The sequence below is a fragment of the Penicillium macrosclerotiorum genome, assembly GCF_028827735.1.
Source record: "Penicillium macrosclerotiorum strain IBT 26536 chromosome Unknown utg000010l_segment0_segment0, whole genome shotgun sequence".
In the NCBI taxonomy this organism is placed as follows: domain Eukaryota; kingdom Fungi; phylum Ascomycota; class Eurotiomycetes; order Eurotiales; family Aspergillaceae; genus Penicillium; species Penicillium macrosclerotiorum.
The window spans coordinates 1,853,943-1,873,980 of NW_026643089.1; the positions used below are offsets into that span (position 1 = coordinate 1,853,943).

Below are 20,038 nucleotides of genomic sequence, written 5' to 3' on the forward strand. Positions count from 1 at the left end.
GTCCAAGTCCATCATGCACCACTGATCTGTTCGACCTATATTCCGCAGACTGAGGGCGTGGTGCCGATACGGCTGACGCTCGCCACTCTCCGAAACCTCAATTGGGAACATACCTGACTCGGGTTCCTGAAGAGCTTCAAATTTTTACACCTAGATTTTTATGGGACAAACCCCACCTGACAATTTTCGAATCCGTTTTTTTTTCAGCACTGCTGAAACTTAGCGTGGAGCGCTTCGATCAGCAACATCGTCTTGGCGACTTAATTTGATCATGGCGCCATTACTGGGCAACTGGGATAGAGACGCCACCCAGTCTTCTCAGACGGAAAGCACAGAGGCTTCTCAGAAAAGCATTCTCTACATTGATGCGTACGATTCTTTCTCCTACAATGTGGTGGCAATGCTGGAGGAGACGCTTGGCGTCACAGTCACCGTGATGACCATTGATTCCGACTGGCCAGATGGCAATATGCATGAATTTCTTCGCCACTACGAAGCCATCGTTCTGGGACCCGGACCTGGCAACCCCAATCTAGCTAAGGATGTCGGTATCATGAAAGATATCTGGAATCTCCAAGATACCGAAATGCTTCCGGTTTTTGGCATCTGCCTCGGGTTCCAGAGCTTGTGCCTCCATCACGGTGTTCCCATTGAACGTCTTCCATACCCACTTCATGGCCAAGTGCGTCATATTTCGACAGCTTCGAGAGATATTTTTGAGAACCTTCCCACGGTGGAGGTTACCCTCTATCATTCCCTTTACGCTAATGTGAACGCTCCCGCGCGGTCTTTGGATCATTCAGCGGATGACCTTGATTTTCTGGCATGGTTGTTCCTTGATACAGATTCGTTTTCAACCACTAAAATACCAATGGCTGTTCGGCATCGCAAAAAGCCTTTATGGGGAGTTCAGTTTCATCCGGAGTCATGCAAATCAGAGAGAGACGCATGCAGAAATTTGCTGCAAAATTGGTGGCAGATGGCTCTCGCATATAACAAGATCGTTCAACGCGGAGGCTACGGTACTCTTCCAGAAACCATAATCACTCCTCATGAAGATACCAAGTCCTTCCCGGATATCGCATACGAAATGCTGAGATGGAGCTCCTCAACTTCGCCATCTTCGGCATACAGGTCTCTGGAACTGGGCAACCTGACCGCGGAAGCTATAAGTGAATTGTTTAATCAGCCGGGTGCACCCACAGTACTGTTCCAGTCAAACGGGCAATATCACATCATTTCTGTGCCTAGCCCGGGGTCCTGGCGGTTAGAATATGATACCGAAGTGGAAAAATTGACTATGCGTCAACTCAGTGACGAATCTCAATTTACTGAGAAATCCCTCGCTGTGACCCAGTTGTGGGATGCTCTTCGATTTTTGATGGAAATGAAGAAGGTCAACACTGGAAATATCCAAGTTCCGTTTTGGGGCGGATTCCTCGGTTACTTCTCCTATGAGCTCGGTTTGTCTTGCCTTCCACATCCACCAAAGAGATCAACGCAACAGCCTCATCGCAGTCCCTCTATGCAAGACGTGCCGGATGTCAGTCTCCTATGGTGTGAAAGAAGCATCGTCATTGACAACAGTGCTGGTGTTGTGATCATTCAATCTACGTGCGAATCTGACAACATACCATGCGGTTGGCTTGATGACACACTTCAACTATTACAAGAAAAGTCCGGAATTTCAGATGCTGAACTCAATGATGATGTGCAATTCTTGGATCCCATCCTTTGCAATGGCCAAATCTCGTTTCCTGAGGAGGCGAGCTATAAGCAACAAATTGAAGCTTGCCAGGCCGAGTTGAGAGCGGGTGAATCTTATGAATTGTGTCTCACCTCAGAGACATCGATTACACTACCTTTCCCATCTACAAAGGCCGGTAGAGTCGTTTTTCCATGGAAGCTGTACAAGCGGTTGAGGAAGTACAATCCCGCAGCATTCAGCGCTTTTGCAGATCTAGGAAATGCCAAGGTCGTGAGCAGCAGTCCGGAATGTTTCTTAAACTGGGACCGGGAATCAATGCTCGAAATGAAGCCTATGAAAGGCACGGTTCACAAGTCGCCGGAGATGACGATGGAGAAAGCTCGTGAAATTTTGGGTTCAACGAAAGAAATGGCCGAGAATTTGATGATTGCAGACCTCATTCGACACGACCTCTATGGTATTTGCGGATCAGGTGGAGTCCATGTTGAGAAGCTTCTTGAGGTCGAGGACCATGGCCGAGTTTACCAAATGATTACACATGTCAAGGGTGAGGTCCGCCCACAGCAACTTGGGTACGCCGTTCGGCATATGCCCCAGCTAAAGTCTTCCAACATGGCTGTCCATGGTCTGACAGCTCTTCAACGATGCTTGCCTCCCGGTTCTATGACAGGCGCGCCAAAGGAGCGCTCATGTATGCACCTTCGGAACATTGAGGGTCGCAAACGAAATATTTACTCAGGGGTAATGGGTTACCTGGATCTCGGTGGGGGTGGAAGCTTTTCGGTCTTGATCCGCACTGCTTTTGCTTCTTTTCCGAATGAGGAGCCTGCCGAAGACGAACGTCAAATTTGGCGTATTGGAGCTGGCGGTGCAGTCACCACGCTTAGCACGCCTGAGGGTGAATGGCAGGAAATGCTGACCAAGCTGCGTACTGTCTGCAATGTCTTTACTCCATCAGATCCCAACTAGAGCTCTACTTGGTTGAAAATACTCCTTTTGGAAACCAGTCTTTTTTTTGCATTTTCGTCAATCTTGACCAGATCATGGACCATACGGATTTTATCGTGTCTTCAACATTCAGGATCGGGCTCAAGAAGAAATAATTCATTCAACATAAAGCGTGGGGCGTTTTTTTGTTTCTAGACATCCATAGTTGCATATAACATCGGTTTACCCCGAGAAACTAGCTACACCCTGACTCAGCCTTCTCCGAAGACTTTACTTCCCCAATATGCAATCATTTTTTTCATCAAACGACCAATGAAGCAGCAAGCATAACAAGACCACCAAGTCCGTCCATTCCCGAGCACCATTCCTCCCAGTTTGCAGTACTATCTAAGGAATAGTGATCATCTAGGGACTTAGGAGGCAACAGCGCATCAGTACAATGTACATGGTCGTCATCAAGTTCGACCACTTCGCCACTTGCAGTCAGTGCGAATGCAGTCTGGTATCCTGGAGATCTTTGACTTTCTGAATTCCACGAGAGCTCATCATTTGCTTCCCAGAGCTGTTTCTTCGCCGGTAATGGTGCTATGATGATATTCGTTGGCAAATTGCACAACGCTGCTGGTTCAAAATAAACCAGCATGTTCACAACGCGGTATATCAGACATAGTCTAGATTTTAATAAGAGCCTTGTTCATTTAAAGAACGAAGATTATCATACCTTCGTCTTGACTCTTCAAATATCCAATCCTCCCAGCTAACGTTGGTATCGAGAGTAGACTGCTCTGAATCGATACCCCCTGTCATATCATTTTGAGTCATGCGCTTTGAAATTATCTGACTTATATTAGCTTCTTTCAGTAGAGGGGAATAAGTGCCAGCTCTTCATCAAACGTACAGTCACCGTTTTTATTAATAATGAATCAAAGTTATTATCATCCGTCTCTCCTTCATCCAATCTTATCAGAATATAAATAGAAAGAGCTTGCATGGAAGCAAGCAATCCCCATTTGTCCAGCTTCCCTGGCTGTATTTATTATGAAATCCACTTTATCAGTCTTCCTCTTCCAATTTAGAACACCTTACATACCGCTTCACATAAACGTTCACACTCATTTCGAACATTTCTCCAGAATAATTTGCGACTTCCCTTAATATCGCTGCTGAGCATATGGATCAAACTCATACAGTTGTGAAGCGGCTCCATGCCGTCATTGTCAAAACTGGAAGATAGAATGTGTGGATGAATGAAGGGTGGAAGAGTTTTGTGTTGCAACAACATTCGCAGATATGATTTCAATGTGTGAAGGATCAAATTCGAAATCCCTTGAGAACCAGACTTCATTCCCGGTCTGTGAGTGAGCGATCTAGGATGCGAGAGCGAAAAATTTGGGATCAATTCAGTGGGATAATATGTGAAGTTTGGGGATGGAGCAATGTGCTCCATAGAAGGGGCTGGATAAAGACCTGAGGTCGACCATGGCCATTCAGGTGGAGTGTATTCGTTGGTCTTTTCCGTGGTTTGTGGACTCAGAAGCTCAGTGAAATCCACCACTTGGTTATCCCTATCATTGAGTTCGCCTCCAAAATTGGTGAGGTTTATGTTAGATACGTCGAGAGTTCTACTCTGGAGAACTGTGTCATTAATTTTGCTCGTCTCCTGTTGGATCCCAATTAGGGGAGAAGCTCTTTCCAGCCAGGAGCCTACATTTGGCTCTCCAGTCAACACATGCGGATCACTCGGTGCAACTATCTGGTCTGTGTCCTGCAGCGTAGTCTCTCTGTTGTGGCATTCGACAGCCTTTATCATACACCTGGAGCATTCAGGCTGTCGCTTGTCACAACGCGCCTTTGCTTTTGCGCAAGGAATACAAGATCTTTTTCGGGGCTTTTTGCCAAGTATTCTAGATCGACAGTAGTATTCATGTCTTTTCAATGTGGAGTCTAAAATACACATCTTAGCAACCAATTCAAGGATTGTCACCTATAGCAGACACTCACGCTTATCAAAAGGTTTGTTGCACCGCTCGCACCGTAAAACGGGTTGCATGATGCTTGCCTGCATTTCAAGTTGTACCGTAACAGCCTCGGGGCTCTTTGTAATGATAGACTATCAAAAGTCACTACTTTTACGCGTCTTTCAAGTTGTCGACCCCCGATGCCTCAACTGTTGGCATTTGTCAGCTGTCAACATTTGTCAGCACTCTACCATCTCTTAATTTGACCTTTTGAATTCTCCGGTTTGGGGGCCGGGACGGGACATTCTGAAAATGCCAAGTCTGATTCAAGCCGGAACCTCTAATAGCTTGTTTTTCAATTATAGGTGATTATATGGGCTAATGCAGAACCTCCCTCTTTGGAAGTATCGGAGAGTCGAGAACACGCATACCTCACTCTGCAATTTGCACAACCCCGCAAGTCAATCAGTGTTAATAGTCAAGTAGTATAAGATAAGAAGATAGCAGTCTCTCATCTGAGGATATTTTGCTTGACAAAGAATTATTCTTTCATTCAAGGCAGTTGATACATATTGAAATCACCATGGCGCTTTTTCCGTCTCCAACCTCAACATATCACTCGAAGACTTATCCATCCTTGTCTCCATCTCGCCCTGAGCTTTCTGCCAAAGGCAAGAGTATTGTCATTACTGGCGGAGGCACTGGTATTGGTGCAGAAACCGCTTTATACTTCGCTGAGGCAGGAGCCTCTCGAATTGCCCTCCTTGGCCGTAGAGAGCAACCTCTTCTCGACACCAAAGCCTCCATTGAGCAAAAGTTTTCCAATGTTGAAGTATTTGTGGCCTCGACTGATGTCACTAATAAGACTCAAGTGGATATGGCTTTCGCCAAGTTTGCTGGTGATGGCAAGATCCATGTCCTAGTGAGCGGTGCTGCAAAAATTGGACCCCAAGATCCAGTGAGAGATGTGGATAGTGAGAAATTCCTTGAGACGATCCATCAAAATATTCAAGGATCACTCTATGTTGCACAGGCCTTCCTTCGCTACTCGTCATTTGACGCTGTCGCCATCGACATCAATTCGTCTGCTGCGCACGTCAATTTTGGCCCTGGGTGGACTGCATATAGCGTTGCAAAATTAGCCGTGTTCAGACTTTGGGATTCTCTGGCATTTGCAAACCCGGATCTGAGCGTTTTCCATGTGCAGCCGGGTATTGTTGATACTGCGATGAACAAGGAGGCAGGTGGTATAGATGCTATCGGCTGGGAGGATGATGGTAAGCAATTTAGTAGTTTTTCAGATCAAGTTTCACGCCATCTAACTTTGGTCTAGTCTCCCTGCCAGCTAGCTTTCATGTTTGGCTTGCAAGTCCTGAAGCACGCTTTTTGAAAGGCAAGTTCCTGTGGGCAAACTGGGATGTCGATGAACTCAAGGCACAGGCCAAAGAGGTTGAAGCAAGTACAAGGCTCACAATTGGTCTTGGAGGATGGCCGTTTGAATAAAACTCAATAAAGCTATACCAGTGAATTTTTTAGATACCTCTAGTGATGTATTCACTGCGCAATGGTGTCTAAAAGAACCCTATTGGCCATTGATTTTGTATTGATAACTAGGACTCTGAAATTTGGATCAGATCGGTTAAGCAACTCTTACACATGTTGCTGAACCATAATGACCAGGTTCTCAACTATTCAAGCTCTCTCCACAGATCAAGACGTTTCTATTTCATTAGTAAATTACAAATATATAGGTCTTTGTTGTGAAGACTTTAGCACAGTAATTTCCATGCAAAACAATCTCTAAAGTGCACCTGTTCCCAAATATATATACACTTCGAGGGGCTCCACTTTCATTATAGCGGATGTTTCTCAAGTCAAAAGATCACTAGCATTCTCCAAGATCAAGTGTTATGATTCCACTCCTCTGATATCAAGAAGTATTAATTGTTCATTGAAAATGTTGTTTTGCCGTTATTGAGCGAATACCTGGTACCTATGAGCCTGAGCTGGCCCCAGCCACCGCCGCATACTGAATGTGCAAACAGGCAAAACACATGCTTTTTCTCCGCTGAGGTCGCGCCCGACACGGGATTGGAAGTCTGCGACCTTCGAATCTCTGCGCTTCGCAATTCCTTTCACCTTCAGCTTTCCAAGGGTTTCTTGAAAGAGGGCTTGTCAGGCTAATTTCAATTCTGGTGTCATCTGGGATCGCTCTGTCGCCCACCCCGCATGGCGACCCAAGAGTCCTCGATGGAGGAGATCCTCTGGCGGTCTCCCCCGCACGTTGAGATGATGGGGGGTTATCTGCACTCCAACAACAGTATGCCTGTCCCATCGACTAATAGTCAATACTGTCTAACACTTGCTACGCTATTTGACAGTTCTATTTTATTTTGCCGAATCCCCCTTCTTTGACTTAACCTCCAACAATGCCTCGCTCACTATTCAAGCTAGCTACAATGAGGCTTTTCGGCACTTCGTCGAGACACGCGAAGCTTTCGAGGCCCGACTTAAGACGATGCAAGGGCTGGAATTTGTTGTCGCATATGATCCTTTACAAGCAGCAGCTCAACCAGGCAACCGTTTTGCTCACGAGCCATCCAACGTCTGGGTGATCCGCAAGCAGAATAGGCGGAAGCGGAGTGGCCTGGACGATGAGGTGACAGTGATCTCGACCTATTTTGTTGTGGGTGACTGCATCTATATGGCGCCATCGGTTGCCAGTGTCGTGGGAAACCGGATTGTACGCTCTACTACCCCCTTGCACTGGTCGGCCTTACGTGTATTCCAATTGCTAATGGCTCGTCTTCTAGCTGTCTGCCGTTACATCTCTGTCGCGACTTATGAAGACTGCATCGACACTGCCAAAGTTTACACCAGCCTACGGGCACACCTACATGCCACCTACAGCCCGAAGTACTGAGGCCGGGCCACAAGCTTCTCAACAGAGCAAAGAAAACACGCCCATGCCTGACGCTGGACCATCATCAAGTGCCGAATCTCAAGCACCTAACAAAACCGCTCTTGGGATCTCAACTGGCGGCTCTAGCTACCAGGATACCCGGAGTCTAGCTGAAGCATTCAACCTATTCACCCGATATGGTGACGAATTCATGGATGAAAACTCACTTGTGGGAGAACCTGGCTCATTCATCCTATCACGAAATGGCGCTGTGAATGATCGTGCAGCTGGCACTGCAGCAAAAGCCGTACCCAAAACCGCTCCTGGTACAACGACAAACACACCTTCCGGGGTCCCGGGGCGGGTGTCTACACCGCAGGTCCGAGTCGACACCCCTGGAAAGGCATCAGATAAGAGTAATACACCTCCTAGCTCGGGCGAGAACAAAGGAAAAAAGAAGAAGAATCAGGTTGCGAGCTGATTTTGCATATATGATACCCGCTGTGATGGGCACAGCTTGCAATTAATCCGGCGCTTGGGCAAATCTATTCCATACTTTTAATGAATCCATCTATGCAGATAGAAATTAGCTCTTGTTTAAGAATATCTTGGTAGAAGGGTCGAGATCAGGTCCGGCCATCGGTGTTCTAGAGTCCAACTTTCGATAAGTATACATGTATTCGTACTATGTATGAACCGCCAAATCAACGATCGAAAGAATCCCTGACCTAGTAATTCTAGCTGCAGCCTAGAAAAGTCTCTCCACCGGCCCAAAAAGAAACAAACCAATAGTCCAGCTCGTGCAACCAACCACGGCCTAGCAAGTGCGTACGTGGTCCTCGTCTGCTCCCTTATCTTATCGTCGGTGGGCCTGATCCAAAGTGGTCCCCGACGGCCCTTGGAGTCATAATAGTCGTCTTTGCCACCTGAGATCCCAATTTCTTTTGATTTCCTCTCTGCGACAAAGCTCTTGCTTGCGCTTCTATTTCATATACATCGCTCACATTACAAAGATCATACCACAAAGGCTATTCCTCAACATCGTTCAAGATGATCCCAGAGAAACCGGCCGTTGTCTGCGTCTTGTGAGTCACCCGTCTTCTCCCCTCCCCCGCACCGAAGATCGGACTTCCTCCCCAAGCTTGAATGAAAGTCGCGCGGCATGATGCTAACCAATGCTCCTTATCTGGGAGCGTCCAGCTGTGGCGCAACAGCTGGTAAAGACCCTGTCCACCTCGAAGCAGCTCGTGCGCTCGCCTACGAGTTCCACAAGAACAATGTCCAGCTTGTCTACGGCGGCGGTACAACCGGGCTGATGGGCGAGCTCGCGAAAACCCTAGTTTCTCTTTCTGGACCCAAGGCTGTGCATGGTGTCATTCCCCGTGCGCTGGTGAAGGTATCGGCAAAGAACTGCAACGGCGAGAACGGGTCGGGGACTGGCACTCCCGACGGCAAGGCGGCTGAACGAGTAGTCTCGGAATCCTTGGAGGGTGATGAGATCCCAGAGTCGGAATACGGACTTACAACAATTGTACCAGATATGCACACACGCAAACGCCTGATGGCTACAAAGGTCATTGAAGGCGGGCCTGGATCGGGCTTTGTGTCACTGGCTGGTGGGTTTGGAACGATTGAGGAGGTTATGGAGATGACAACATGGAACCAGCTCGGTATCCACCGCGTGGGGGTGGTGCTGCTGAATATTAATGGTTACTGGGATGGGCTTCTGGCTTGGGTGCGCAATGCGGTCGACGCAGGGTTTATCACCCAGGGCAATGGCTCAATTCTAGCGGAGGCTCACGATGTGAAGGAGGTATGGCCCAAGCTGCTGGAGTACCAATGTAGCAGTGACCGGATGCAATTAAACTGGGGACAGGAGTGATGGAGGTCATGCATTCGAGCCAGAGTGGAGTGTTTTCGGTATTTTGTTGCTACATTGTTTCGGGTATAGGTTGTTTTCTATGTTTTCTAAGGTGTCTAGATATGTCAGTAGAATATAGAACCACTTGGTTTTGAAGATTGAAGGACGCTGAGCTCCATCGACTCTGAAAAAGGCACAGCACAACAAGATTTCATGTCTATGCGATATCATTAAAAACCAGTGAAACTAGTAGTAGGTCCCTATGAATCAACCTCCATTGATTCGCCCTCTGCCGCACCGGAAGATTCAGACCGCTCCAGCGCCTCCAACAGCGGCACTGTCTCCTGGCCCTCGTACAATTTGAAGCTCTCGATCCGAGCCTTCGAACCCTCGGGAGCCAACCCAACGACACCAACAGAAGTATTATCCACCGTAAGTTCCTTATCCTGCGAAAGTGTCTCCTTAAGAGCCTGCAGGCCATGTGTAATCAACTCGTCCCGGCTGCAGTCGGTGAATTTATCGAGGTTACGCTCCAGATATGTGCGCGCCATTTGCGAGCGGGCGCCGATGGCACAAGCCACCATTTCATGAGTCAGGCCAGAAGGCTGGAACTCGAACAGGTGCGGGCCGGCCTCGTCCACACCGGCCACGAGCAGGCCGACTCCGTACGGCCGCTTGCCGTAGTGCTGGGTGTTGGTTTGCGCGCGGTCCCCGATCTGCGTAACGATGCGGTCGAGGGGAATTGGGCGGCCATAAGTCATCTTGGAACCGAGTGACTGCTGCTTCATGAAGTTGGAAAGGACGCGGGCGTCTGATGCCAGGCCGGCAATCGCAATCGCCATGTGGGAGTCTATCTCGATGATCTTCTTCTGATAGGAGGAAAGTTCTTCGGCATTTCGCTGTAAGAATGTGATTTTAGTGCCTGCCCTGCGTCCGTTGTTTTTGCGGTTGGGTTTACGATGGAGAGCGAACCTTGAGTCCAACAAGAACGGCATGTGTTTTGTTCACCAGTCCTACCACAACAGATCCTTGCTTCACAGCTTCCTGTGCATATTCCACCTGGAATATCCGGCCTTGCGGGGAACTTTGGTCTTCGAGTCAGCGGCTGCTTGGTCTTCGTGGGATGATCGGGGGTCTTACAAGGTGACAGCGTCGTTGTCGTAGTTATTTCTGAACATGGCGGAGGGAGAAGGCGAATGACTTGAAAAGCAGAATAGGAGTGAACAATTTGTAAATCAATGGGAGGAAAGGAAAAAGCACAGTAGGATGAGAGAAGGGAGCTCGGGGTAGAGATGGGGAAGCTGGAGCAGGCAGGTAAGGTGACGCGGTGTGAAGCATGAGCTGTTGTGGCCTGAGGCCTCAACACCCAGTGACCTTCAGGCGCCAACGTCACTCATTCCTCGCTCATCTTCAAGCTCTCTTCCCCTCGATTCCTGCCAATGGGGCTGCCATCCCTGAGCTTCTTCTGACATTGCCTTCTGAACTGCACGCCGGTAGCCGCTATAATTCTTCCCAACTCATATTCTCAAACCGGCCATCGTCGGCAACTCCGCAACCATGGCGGCTGGACTTAAGACTATCATCGCGCTCTCGTTTGTACGCAAGCCTACACCCACTGGCTTTTGCCTTTCAACTAAAGGACTCTTACTGATATGCGATAGGTGCTTGCAATCGGCTTCCTGCTCGTCATCCTTTCCTCGGCTCTCTGGCACAAGTACTGGCCTCTGTTGGTTGTCGCCATTTACGTTGTTGCGCCGCTCCCCAATTGGATCTGTGGACGATGTGCAAATCCGGATGATTTCATGGACAGCTCAAGCAACTCAGTGATGGACTTTGGACGATTCATGACTGGTTTCCTGGTTCTGACTGGTATTGGTGAGTTCCTCGTCCCATCATCTCCTCCCTATGTGAAGGAGTCTTGCTCTTTCAATCTACTTTTACTTTCCATTAAGAGTGGTTGAAGATAACCCGTGCCAATTTGACTTATATCTTTTGCTCCTATGTTTGATTCGGCTGATGTTGTGAACCACTTTTCGCTAACGCCCCGGCTCCCCTAGCACTCCCCGCCATCCTGGCGCATAGCGGCGCGATCGAAATCCCAGCCATGATCATGTCGATTCTTGGCGGTCTCTTGATTTACGGCACGATTATTAGCTTCTCTATGTTTTTCCAGGAACAGGAAGAGTTCTGAATGCAGGTAATGGGCTGGGTGCAGGTATTTCCCAAGCTGCGTCAACGGAGTACGGAGACTCTACAGGCATTCAAATTGCTTTGATCATGATATTTACTTTATGCGACTAGTTCTTGTTTCCCACGTATGCTATGCACGATATACTTTGAATGAGCGATTGGGGAAGTGATTTCAGCGTTGATTGCCAACCATTGGCTCTAGCATATCATTGGCTATGATGCTCTGAGTGTACTTTAACGCAGTGTATATATAGAATCTTTTTCATGAATTTGGATTCTCTGGTCAAAAGAAATCAATAATATCTCATCGTAACTAAATCTATTTCGATACCATGTCGCAGTCTGTCACTTCACGTGACGTCGCGCGTCATGGCGCGTCCCACCTGCAGTACTCGAACAATCGCCTATCAGATTCTACTGATTGTCCGCCAGTCGCCCCAGCTCTGTCCAAAATAATATGTGAGACTCCCCGGACTGCAGGGGTTGAAAATGAACATTTGGTCGGGGTCCATTACCTTGGACCCGAACCGTCAACTTGAAGGTAAAGCTGTGAATACACCCGGCTATTTGCGCTCTTGACTGACTGGCCACGATGCCAGGGATTCGCCTTGTCGATCCGACCTCTCATTGGCAATGCGACATATCCAAAGACTCAAAACTCGGTCTGCGTACTTTCGTGAATCCTGCATTGATCCCACTCCATGCTCGCGCGGGCCCCAACCTCGAATTACACACGGCCAATCCGGCCGCGTCACAATGGCTCCAGACGAAGCTCACAGGAGCTATCTGGCTGAATGGAGCAGAGATTGACCTTCATCAGTCCATACAGTGCCCTGTTGGCCTGCTGATCAGTGTCGAGGGTACCCCAGTCAAGAGGACTAGTAGCAACACGACAGACTTCTTGATATATGGCGTGTTGTCCACCGCATCGTCCTGCGCTCGGCCACCCACCCCGCCGCATTCATCTCCCTTTGAAGTCACCGGACAACTAGATGCGACACCAAGTAAATCTTTTGAGCTCAGGGTATACGCAGCGCCGCTCTCGACAACATTACTCACTCAAGCACAAACCTTCCCGCCCCCGCCGCAAAGCGCAGAAAGTGAACATGTTTCAACACAAGCCGAATTTCTCCCGGATAACCGCTCCCCCAGCCCCAAGCGAAAGCGAGTGGCGTCCTTGTTTGAGGTTGCAGCACAGCACCACCGCCGCGTGCGGCAAAGAGGTGGTGAGGCAGTCTCCCAGCTCATGGCATCATCGCGCCCCTCGTCCTCCTCGCAGAATCTCCAATCACTACGCGTAAAGCGCGAGCCCGAAGACGACCCCCCCGGGCTCCCAACACTCGACCATTTCGCTCTTCGCAGGTCACGGTCTATATCTATCGGTGCCGGGCTCCAACGGCCAGGGAGTAGACTCGGTGCGCGCCCAGTCCCGGTCCCAAGCGCAGACCCTCAAAAGCGCAACCCAACCCCCAACCCCTTCGTGGACCCCAGCGCCCGTCGAACATCTGGCACCACCCAACTTTCCACCTTGTTATCTGCTCCGGTCGACGAAAAGCCAGCTACCGCGCCAGGATCTCCGCCGAAGAACCCGGAAGCCATCATCGCCGAAAACAAGAGCCTCATCACGCGCACTATCCTCACCTGCATGCGGCTCTACGGCTTCAACCGCGCCAATCCACGCTCCTTGGCTTCTGGAAAACCCAGCTTCACTGGGGCAGCTGATACAGAGCAGGAAATGAGAAGAACCACGCCCACGCCGGACGCTCTGCGTACAGAAACTCCTGCTCCGGGGGCCTCGACGGACGAGGAGTACGACGAGTTCAAGGCCATGTACCATGCGACATATAAGGCAGCGGCATTCGCACTGCGCAAATATGCCAAAGAGTCGGCTGCTGGGTCGGGTTCTACGCCTCCCTTGCTGGAGAAGGGCAAGGCTATGTCCTGCATTGATGAGTTGCTACGACTCTTCTGTGAAGATCACTGATTCTTCGTGGCCAAAGATGCCTTTGAGGGTATGCCTATTAATGACTTTTATGGACTGCATTGGGTTCGGAGTGGGCGTTTTAAAAGAGGCTGCATGGGAATATGTTTGTATTTCGTGAAGGAAGTTTGTTGTCATCGTATTTCTGGAATCAAATTTGTTTTCTTTATACCATGGAAATATTATTTGCATCGATTGATCTTATTCTTCGGCTTCCCTTCGCCTTACTAGCTGTCCGGCTATGAATACCAATAGTATTAGGATAAGAAGAGACCCATCTACTAGACAAGTCAAGTCACTCCGAAGATATCATATCCTACATCCGTGCTAGAAAAGATCGTCATGCTAAAATCAAGTCTGATTTCAAACCATGCTACGCTCCAGCCCTAACAGCCAGAGATGCGAATGCTGAACACCCAAGCCAAAGTCATCATAATAGCGCATAAAATACAAAAAGCCAAGCCATCACATAGATAGTCACTAGGTATATCGATTCGTCCGGTCAGAAAACCCAATCACAGCGCCAGGTTGTAGGTGTAATCATCCTCAATGTTCTGTGAGACCCAGAGCACGACGGAACTCAGCATGACCAGGCTATTTGCAACGACATTGGCAATGCCGAAGTACAGTGTTTGGATGGGGTAGTCCTTCATTAGGTACTTGAGAACCATAACAGTCTACGAAGCGTAATTGAGTCAGCAATACAGAAGACAAAATAAAGAAAGAGTAAAGAAAACATACCACACTCCCCGCAAGTCCCCCGGCTAACAGCGCAAATCCCAAGAAGAGCACAAACCGCGCCTTCCACGCAACCCCGCTGCCGCTGTAACTGAAGCTATCGGCCTGCAGCCGCGACTTCTCGATCGAGTTGATTACCAGCATGCCTAGTGCAGAGCAGATACCAGGGATCCAATCAACGAACTTGATGTGCACGTTGGAGCCGTTAAGGGTGCTATGAGAGAACGCGGCGACGTCGACGAGGAAGAAGAAGCCTGCGGCGAACTAGAGTATCAACGAAGGATATTAGTACATTGGACCGTAACGCTGTCCGAACAATACACCCGCACCCAGTCTGCATCGAGTGTGCTGGCTGCGATGCGGTGCGATCGATCGGCTGAGAGAGGTCGGGGCGGCGGGTAACGAGTCGCAACTCACCAGAGCGCCAGAGGCGTAGACGCCGGCATTGCGGACAGCAGAGTTATTTAGCCATTCAGGCTTAGACCAGCGGAAGAGTCGGTTGCTTGGGACGTCCATGTTGAATCGTGGATTGTGTGGAAACTGGAATAGAGTGAGCTTGGAGTCGAGAGCTGTGGATGCCAATGACGACGAGGGTGTGGTCGGGAAAATGTCGGGCCGGCGCGCTCTCAGTGTGACTAGTATTAGCTGTTATTGCTCTACTAAGTCAGCCACACTTGACGTGATTGAGATTATTGGGTTGATTTTTTCTCAAGTGGTGTAAGCTCTAATAGATACCAATTCTGCTGCTATAGAGTAATTCTTCTGCCTCTGGCCGAGCCTTTTCCTGGCGTTGAAGTTGTGTAGACTCGTCATCACCTGCGCTTTTTGTTTTTTATTTTTTTTTTATAGTTGCAGGTTCAGGCAGCGATATTTGTACAATTACAGTACAACAAAAATGAAAGAGAAGAGTGTTTTTAGAGAAAGATTGGGGCGAAATGGAGATTGGTTGGTAACTTGATTTTTCATTTCTATTTCCAAATGATGCCACCATAACATCGTAAATCTAGGACTCAAAAGTCCGGGGTATATATGGACATGTCATATCAAATCACTTTTGTCGTCTGCGTGAGTCTGAGAAGCCGAACTCGGACAAACACGACTCTGCCACAAGCGAAGCCGGAAGTAATATTCATGTCTGTAGGCAGACACGCGGCAAAAGACGCTCGGAGCAAGGCTTCGTCGTCAGAAACGTGATCGCCAAGCTACGAGGTGCTGTGTGGCGGCGGAACATCAGGCTGACGATCTAGTGTACGCACACAGCGCAGTCCCAGCGCACTTTATAAAAAGAAATTTTCTTGGCGTATCGTAAATTGGGTGTATAGCTCCCAAGGGTGAGAGGAAGCGGTGGAGAGCCTCCGGCCGTCGCTAGGAGGGCCTCATGCTGAGGGGGCCGGATGGGCACGAAGCTGGTTAATGATGGCGTCGACAGCTTCCATGTCTCCAGAATCAACTTTGTCCTTGGGATAACCCTCTGGCAAGCTCTTCACCAGCTCGTTCATCGCAGGCTGGTAGTTGCGTACAGCGGACGATAGCGCATAGACGGACTTCTTGCGGGCGGCAGGGTTGGCATCGGTAGTGGCCATTGTCACGAGAATTGGGATCGCATTCAAGACGATAAGCTATGTGAGGGAGATTTGATTAGCATCGAGTTCGCGAAAGTACCAAAAAAAAGCATTGTGAAGTATAAACTTGAGACCCAGCGAGTCACACGTACCTTATCTTGAGCCTTCTCATTGTTCTGCACGGCCGTGCCAATGCACCAGGCGGCCATGCGGCGCATGTCTGCCTCGTCATGCTGAAGCAGTTTGACGAGCGGAGTCCACAAGCCCAGCGGCTCGAGGTTGTTGGAATTGTCAATGGACTCGATCAGCTGCTCGAAGTTGTCGAAGGCGATCAATTTGTTCTCCAGATCGGACTCGTCGGAGTGCAGTACCTCCATGGCGGCTTTCATGAGCTCCGCGTCGGATGGACCTCCGAACAGCGCATTGATCATGTCCGGGGTCAGGTTGCGCGACGCCTCTTCGGCGCTGGGAGGGGCAGTGGTGGTGCCGTCTTCGGCCTGCTGTTGGGAATTTTGGACACTCCATTTGAGGAGCTTGTTCATTTGGGGGTCCATGGCGGGCACGAGCGTGTGATGAAGAAGAATCGATTTCGAGTGCGGACAAGGGGCGATCTGGTACTTGTCTGTGTCTAGCGAAGAGGAGCGGGCTCACAATGAAGCTTTTGATGCGGGTTCTTTTGAAATCCTCCGACGCGGGCCCGCTTACCTCAGCCCCCACCGTCGAGACGTTTCGTGCGGCGCCCAGCAGCTTCGGCGGTCAGGTGACTTGCCACTCACCGTCTCGTTCACTGCCACCTTCTTGTCCTTGGGGCGAGTGGGTTCGCGCGGACGAAGGGGCCTCTTGAGGGGGGCAAATCGGGGCAATTGGGAAATGGCGGTAACCACGTTTCCCTGGGCAGCTTGCGTAAGGGCCCTCAGATCGGGTTCCCGGGTTGGCTGATTTACCTGGTTACCTGGTTACCTGGCTACCTCATTTTCGAGGTTTCTAATTTCCTAGTTACGTGGTTACTTGGTTCTCTGGGAAGTCTGCCGTTCCATACCGTTCCATACGTTCGAGTCCAGCCATTGGGACAGCGACTTGGAAGGCTAAGTATCGCAAGATCGAGATTGAGGACCCAGGTCTACACCGCGAGAGGGATGCTACTAAATATACCCTGTCCTGCTGTCCTGGATTGCGACGCTGTCGGTCAAGTACCGGCCAAGTACCTTTGGGGGCCCCCTGAAGTCGGGTCGCGGCTGAAAAGGGAGGGGTTCTATACTTAGAAGTGACCTCGAGGGATGATCGGTCCGCCAATTCCCTCTCCCCGCCACGTCAAAAATAACGTAGAACGATGCCCGCGTAGGCCGGGCCCATCAATGTCGGAGCCTGGGTCTCACCATCGGTGTACCTGGTATTTCCTGCCTTCCTACCTTCCTGGAGGGCCCCTGCTAGCGTCTGGGGTCGATGTGGCATATCTGTATGGGGGAAGTGGCTGAGTAGTGAGGGTTCAGGCAGTGATCATGCGAAAGAATGTAACGAGTAAGTTCAATTGGGGAGGGGGAAAGGAAGAAGAAAAGAAGGCAGTCATAAAAATCAAAGAAAAGAACCATTCTGCCTGGCACACTGGACCCTGAGACGAGAGAAGCCGGGTTCTCCAGGCTGTGTCGATGATGCTATCGGGCGACGCCCCAGCGAGTGGCCGTAGTCGAGGCGCACACACCAGGTGGCCCGAAGTGTCCCAACCATCACAAACCAAACCAAACCCTCCTCTCCACTCTCTCTCCTTCCCTTCCCTTCCTCCCTTTCCACACCCCCCCCCTTACACGACACTTAAACTATACACTCTCCCCCTCCCTCCCCCTCCCTCCCTTCTCTTTCTTTTCCTTCCCTCTTAATCAAACTTCATCACATTCACAATGGAGGGTACGTATTTCTTTCCATTCCCTGTGGTCACTTCCGACTGCTCGCCCGCCATCCCGCCTCCCCCTCCTCTCTCTCTGAGAGCTGGGGTCACGGTCGTTGGAGCTGAGGTCGCAGCAGTCAGCCCAACCTGCAATTTGAGAATCTCAGGCTAATCCATCGGGTCCCCCACAGAGGAAGTTGCTGCTCTCGTCATCGACAATGGGTACGTGATGGTCATCGTGGGAAGCTGGTTTTCTGTTGTGTTTGGGTTCCTCGTCAATCGTCCCGGTCGCGGTCCCGATTCCATCATCCTTCCCTCCCCCCCCCCTAATCCGCCACCCAGGCAGACGAGGATCCCAATCGCCAGCCAAACCAACTTCTAGGAATCAAGATCCAACCCAGAGGTTGCCATTCTACGATGAAAGGTGCTTGTACTGATGAATTGCCTGTAGTTCGGGTATGTGCAAGGCCGGTTTCGCCGGTGACGACGCACCTCGAGCTGTCTTCCGTAAGTCCCTTCTCAACCCCCCACAGATCCTGAACAACGCCCCCCTCCCCCTCCTGACACAGCCTGTCCCGCCGACCCTTGCGTCGGATGGTTTTGGCCTATGGGCTCAATCGGGGATTATTTCCCTCGTGTTGCTGCCCTTTTCATCGCTCGGCCTGCCCTGGCTCCAGAAACGAGAAGACTAACAAGATGAGTAGCGTCCATTGTCGGTCGTCCCCGTCACCATGGGTAAATGCTCCCGTCTCCTGGATTACGGATCGTTCGATCCGAGAAAAGACGAAATCCACTAACATCAGCGCAGTATCATGATTGGTATGGGTCAGAAGGACTCCTACGTCGGTGATGAGGCACAGTCCAAGCGTGGTATCCTCACTCTCCGCTATCCCATCGAGCACGGTGTTGTCACCAACTGGGACGACATGGAGAAGATCTGGCACCACACCTTCTACAACGAGCTCCGTGTGGCTCCCGAGGAGCACCCCATCCTCTTGACTGAGGCTCCCATCAACCCCAAGTCCAACCGTGAGAAGATGACCCAGATCGTCTTCGAGACCTTCAACGCCCCCGCCTTCTACGTCTCCATCCAGGCCGTCCTGTCCCTGTACGCCTCCGGTCGTACCACCGGTATCGTCCTCGACTCCGGTGACGGTGTCACCCACGTTGTCCCCATTTACGAGGGTTTCTCCCTGCCCCACGCCATCTCCCGTATTGATATGGCTGGTCGTGACCTGACGGACTACCTGATGAAGATCCTGGCCGAGCGCGGCTACACCTTCTCCACCACTGCCGAGCGTGAAATCGTCCGTGACATCAAGGAGAAGCTTTGCTACGTCGCCCTCGACTTCGAGCAGGAGATCCAGACCGCTTCTCAGAGCTCCAGCCTCGAGAAGTCCTACGAGCTCCCTGACGGCCAGGTCATCACCATTGGCAACGAGCGCTTCCGTGCTCCTGAGGCTCTGTTCCAGCCTAACGTCCTGGGTCTTGAGAGCGGCGGTATCCACGTCACCACCTTCAACTCCATCATGAAGTGTGATGTTGATGTCCGTAAGGATCTGTACGGCAACATCGTCATGGTATGTTAAACCAACCTTAAATCCTTTCCTCATGTTTCCTTGTTTTCCTGCCTTCCAGGGACTGACTTCAATCTTCCTGTTTCTAGTCTGGTGGTACCACCATGTACCCCGGTATCTCCGACCGTATGCAGAAGGAGATCACTGCTCTTGCTCCCTCTTCCATGAAGGTCAAGATCATTGCTCCCCCGGAGCGCAAGTACTCCGTCTGGATCGGTGGTTCCATTCTCGCCTCCCTGTCCACCTTCCAGCAGATGTGGATCTCCAAGCAGGAGTACGACGAGAGCGGTCCTTCCATTGTTCACCGCAAGTGCTTCTAAGCTGTTTCGGCGCGTTGATCGTCTTCGCTCGTACTTTCCTGGTGTATCAAAAGGCAGGGTGGAGGCACTGGTGGATCGCAAGCGTTGTTGGACTCGCATTATCAAGCGGATAGCCTGAAAATGGAAATCTCGATTTTAGTGGAATAGAGTCGGTCGTTTGTTCCTTGTTCTTACGCCTCCTTTTTTTTTACTGCGTCGCCATTCTATTTTCCATTTTCTTTTTGTCTTCTTCCTTCCCTTTTATCCTCAGCTTGTTTCGCACGAGCCGAAGTCGGCCTCCCCATCTGTGTGCTCCCCTAACTGGGGGGCCTTGGGGGGCCCGGGTCTGTTCGGCGCTACGGCGACAATGGTGTAGGCGAGGTGGTTGTACATGGGGGAGTTGGCACAGGTCGCGTTCCCCTTTGTTCTCTG

The 20,038-nt window shown here is 50.3% G+C and overlaps 11 protein-coding genes across 11 annotated transcripts; 7 read left to right on the forward strand and 4 right to left on the reverse strand.

The window, feature by feature from the left end:
• Positions 1-271: 271 nt before the first annotated feature.
• pabA (aminodeoxychorismate synthase pabA) lies at positions 272-2,677 on the forward strand (the record flags this gene model as incomplete). Its single annotated transcript, XM_057082008.1, has 1 exon — positions 272-2,677. The coding sequence occupies one exon, from the start codon at positions 272-274 to the stop codon at positions 2,675-2,677; it is 2,406 nt and encodes an 801-aa protein (XP_056929048.1).
• Positions 2,678-2,957: 280 nt separating this feature from the next.
• N7462_010295 (uncharacterized protein) lies at positions 2,958-3,827 on the reverse strand (the record flags this gene model as incomplete). Its single annotated transcript, XM_057082009.1, has 3 exons — positions 2,958-3,327; positions 3,378-3,493; positions 3,747-3,827. The coding sequence occupies 3 exons, from the start codon at positions 3,825-3,827 to the stop codon at positions 2,958-2,960; spliced, it is 567 nt and encodes a 188-aa protein (XP_056929049.1).
• Positions 3,828-5,197: 1,370 nt separating this feature from the next.
• On the forward strand, positions 5,198-6,117 carry N7462_010296 (SDR family NAD(P)-dependent oxidoreductase; the record flags this gene model as incomplete). Its single annotated transcript, XM_057082010.1, has 2 exons — positions 5,198-5,891; positions 5,948-6,117. The coding sequence occupies 2 exons, from the start codon at positions 5,198-5,200 to the stop codon at positions 6,115-6,117; spliced, it is 864 nt and encodes a 287-aa protein (XP_056929050.1).
• A 726-nt stretch (positions 6,118-6,843) lies between these two features.
• Positions 6,844-7,997, forward strand: med6 (mediator complex subunit MED6; the record flags this gene model as incomplete). The annotated part of the gene is made up of 3 exons (XM_057082011.1): positions 6,844-6,934; positions 6,996-7,357; positions 7,428-7,997. 3 exons carry the CDS (start codon positions 6,844-6,846, stop codon positions 7,995-7,997), a joined length of 1,023 nt encoding a protein of 340 aa, XP_056929051.1.
• Positions 7,998-8,566: 569 nt separating this feature from the next.
• On the forward strand, positions 8,567-9,398 carry N7462_010298 (LOG family protein; the record flags this gene model as incomplete). The annotated part of the gene is made up of 2 exons (XM_057082012.1): positions 8,567-8,601; positions 8,717-9,398. The coding sequence occupies 2 exons, from the start codon at positions 8,567-8,569 to the stop codon at positions 9,396-9,398; spliced, it is 717 nt and encodes a 238-aa protein (XP_056929052.1).
• Positions 9,399-9,637: 239 nt separating this feature from the next.
• Positions 9,638-10,555, reverse strand: pre5 (proteasome core particle subunit alpha 6; the record flags this gene model as incomplete). The annotated part of the gene is made up of 3 exons (XM_057082013.1): positions 9,638-10,276; positions 10,350-10,461; positions 10,518-10,555. 3 exons carry the CDS (start codon positions 10,553-10,555, stop codon positions 9,638-9,640), a joined length of 789 nt encoding a protein of 262 aa, XP_056929053.1.
• Positions 10,556-10,934: 379 nt separating this feature from the next.
• On the forward strand, positions 10,935-11,568 carry N7462_010300 (Vps55 family protein; the record flags this gene model as incomplete). Its single annotated transcript, XM_057082014.1, has 3 exons — positions 10,935-10,973; positions 11,039-11,252; positions 11,435-11,568. The coding sequence occupies 3 exons, from the start codon at positions 10,935-10,937 to the stop codon at positions 11,566-11,568; spliced, it is 387 nt and encodes a 128-aa protein (XP_056929054.1).
• A 488-nt stretch (positions 11,569-12,056) lies between these two features.
• On the forward strand, positions 12,057-13,551 carry N7462_010301 (uncharacterized protein; the record flags this gene model as incomplete). Its single annotated transcript, XM_057082015.1, has 2 exons — positions 12,057-12,108; positions 12,167-13,551. 2 exons carry the CDS (start codon positions 12,057-12,059, stop codon positions 13,549-13,551), a joined length of 1,437 nt encoding a protein of 478 aa, XP_056929055.1.
• Positions 13,552-14,063: 512 nt separating this feature from the next.
• Positions 14,064-14,802, reverse strand: N7462_010302 (UPF0220 family protein; the record flags this gene model as incomplete). Its single annotated transcript, XM_057082016.1, has 3 exons — positions 14,064-14,225; positions 14,290-14,550; positions 14,704-14,802. 3 exons carry the CDS (start codon positions 14,800-14,802, stop codon positions 14,064-14,066), a joined length of 522 nt encoding a protein of 173 aa, XP_056929056.1.
• Positions 14,803-15,662: 860 nt separating this feature from the next.
• Positions 15,663-16,402, reverse strand: fes1 (Hsp70 nucleotide exchange factor FES1; the record flags this gene model as incomplete). The annotated part of the gene is made up of 2 exons (XM_057082017.1): positions 15,663-15,905; positions 16,001-16,402. The coding sequence occupies 2 exons, from the start codon at positions 16,400-16,402 to the stop codon at positions 15,663-15,665; spliced, it is 645 nt and encodes a 214-aa protein (XP_056929057.1).
• Positions 16,403-17,743: 1,341 nt separating this feature from the next.
• Positions 17,744-19,634, forward strand: act1 (actin ACT1; the record flags this gene model as incomplete). Its single annotated transcript, XM_057082018.1, has 6 exons — positions 17,744-17,750; positions 17,922-17,952; positions 18,182-18,237; positions 18,435-18,465; positions 18,539-19,310; positions 19,397-19,634. 6 exons carry the CDS (start codon positions 17,744-17,746, stop codon positions 19,625-19,627), a joined length of 1,128 nt encoding a protein of 375 aa, XP_056929058.1. The 3' UTR covers positions 19,628-19,634.
• Positions 19,635-20,038: the final 404 nt, after the last annotated feature.